General features: G+C 52.3%; 1 protein-coding gene across 1 annotated transcript; it reads left to right on the top strand.

Annotated features, from left to right (window-relative positions):
• Positions 1-18: 18 nt before the first annotated feature.
• On the top strand, positions 19-1,165 carry H310_13968 (hypothetical protein; the record flags this gene model as incomplete). Its single annotated transcript, XM_008881649.1, has 2 exons — positions 19-1,122; positions 1,151-1,165. 2 exons carry the CDS (start codon positions 19-21, stop codon positions 1,163-1,165), a joined length of 1,119 nt encoding a protein of 372 aa, XP_008879871.1.
• Between the last annotated feature and the right edge of the window lie 199 nt (positions 1,166-1,364).

Raw genomic sequence — 1,364 nt, 5'->3', positions numbered from 1 at the left:
ACGGACCGCGTGGCGACGATGGAGCACTCGCACGCGAGCCTGACGGATGTCAAGCGATGGAGCGGCATCGAGGGCGACTTGTTCGACACGTTGCTGGTGTATCAACAACAATATGTTGATGATGTGACACGGAATGACGTTGCCGGAGAGGTTGTGGAAATGGAAGTGGATCGCGGTTTGAGCTCGCTCGAGTATTCAATTGAATTGACGCTTGAACCACACCAAGAAAGTGTACTGGCTGTGATGTATTTTCAGCAATGCCGAGTTCACCCTAGTCAAGCACAATTGATTCTGAACGAACTGGATGAGACGATGCTACAAGTGGTGGAAGCTGTGACAAGGAACGAACTGGTTGCAAAGTTATGGCTCCTGTGTACGTCGCATACGAAGCTGATAGTCGCCGCTGCGTACGGCCCCCAAGTTCCATTGCCCTTCGAAGTTTTGCATGGCGCATTTGAAGCTCGCGCCGTGGCTTATCCCATCGCTGTCGCCATTGAGTCGGAAGCTGATCGCTTGACTTACGGAGACCTCAATGCTCAAGCAAGCACCCTAGCCGTGGAACTTGCTGGGATGGGCATAGGTGTGGGCTCTCGTGTGGCTGTGGTGATGGAACGTTGCCTAGAGTTTCCAATTGCTCTGCTCGCAGTTCTCAAAGTTGGTGGTGCGATGGTGCCTCTCGACGGCACTTTCCCAGCCAAGCGTTTGGCGTATATTATCAAAGACGCCAACGTTTGTGCCGTGATTTCTGTCAACAACTTTTCCAACAGTCTTTGCGCAATGGAGTTGGACCTTCCAACAGTTTTCATCAATTCGTCTGAACTCAACGCGCAACCGAAACCCTTTTTGCCACGGAAAATGCACCAGGCCACTCGACACGACGAAGCGTACCTTGTCTATACCTCCGGGTCAACTGGGAAACCAAAAGGTGTTCCCGTGCTGCACGCCGGGGCTGTGAATGCCATGTCCTTTCGCTGTGCCGAAGTTGGCATTGTCCCAGGCTCCCGCGTCATGCAGTTCATGGCGATTGGATTTGATGTTTGCCAATGGGAGATCTGGAAGACACTGTCGGCTGGAGCAACACTTGTGTTCAGGTCCAAGGATGGCTTGACAAATGTGACCGATGTAGACGTCCTCATGTGCACGGCAACAGGACTGTCACTTCTAGGCAACCCGGCACACTACACGAATCTCAAGACTGTGCTGGTTGGTGGCGAGGCAATCCCTGCATCGTTAAAAGACTTGTGGAGCCCCATTGTCGCATTGTTCAACTGTTATGGTCCGTCGGAGTGTTCCATCACCACGCATTACAACCGTTTGTACCCAAACGCACCAATTTCCATCGGCACTCCGCTCGAAAACATCAA

The sequence above is a fragment of the Aphanomyces invadans genome (assembly GCF_000520115.1).
Source record: "Aphanomyces invadans strain NJM9701 unplaced genomic scaffold supercont1.59, whole genome shotgun sequence".
Taxonomy (NCBI): domain Eukaryota; phylum Oomycota; class Saprolegniomycetes; order Saprolegniales; family Verrucalvaceae; genus Aphanomyces; species Aphanomyces invadans.
Note: the sequence above shows the minus strand (reverse complement) of the source record. Positions and strands in the feature narration are given on the sequence as shown.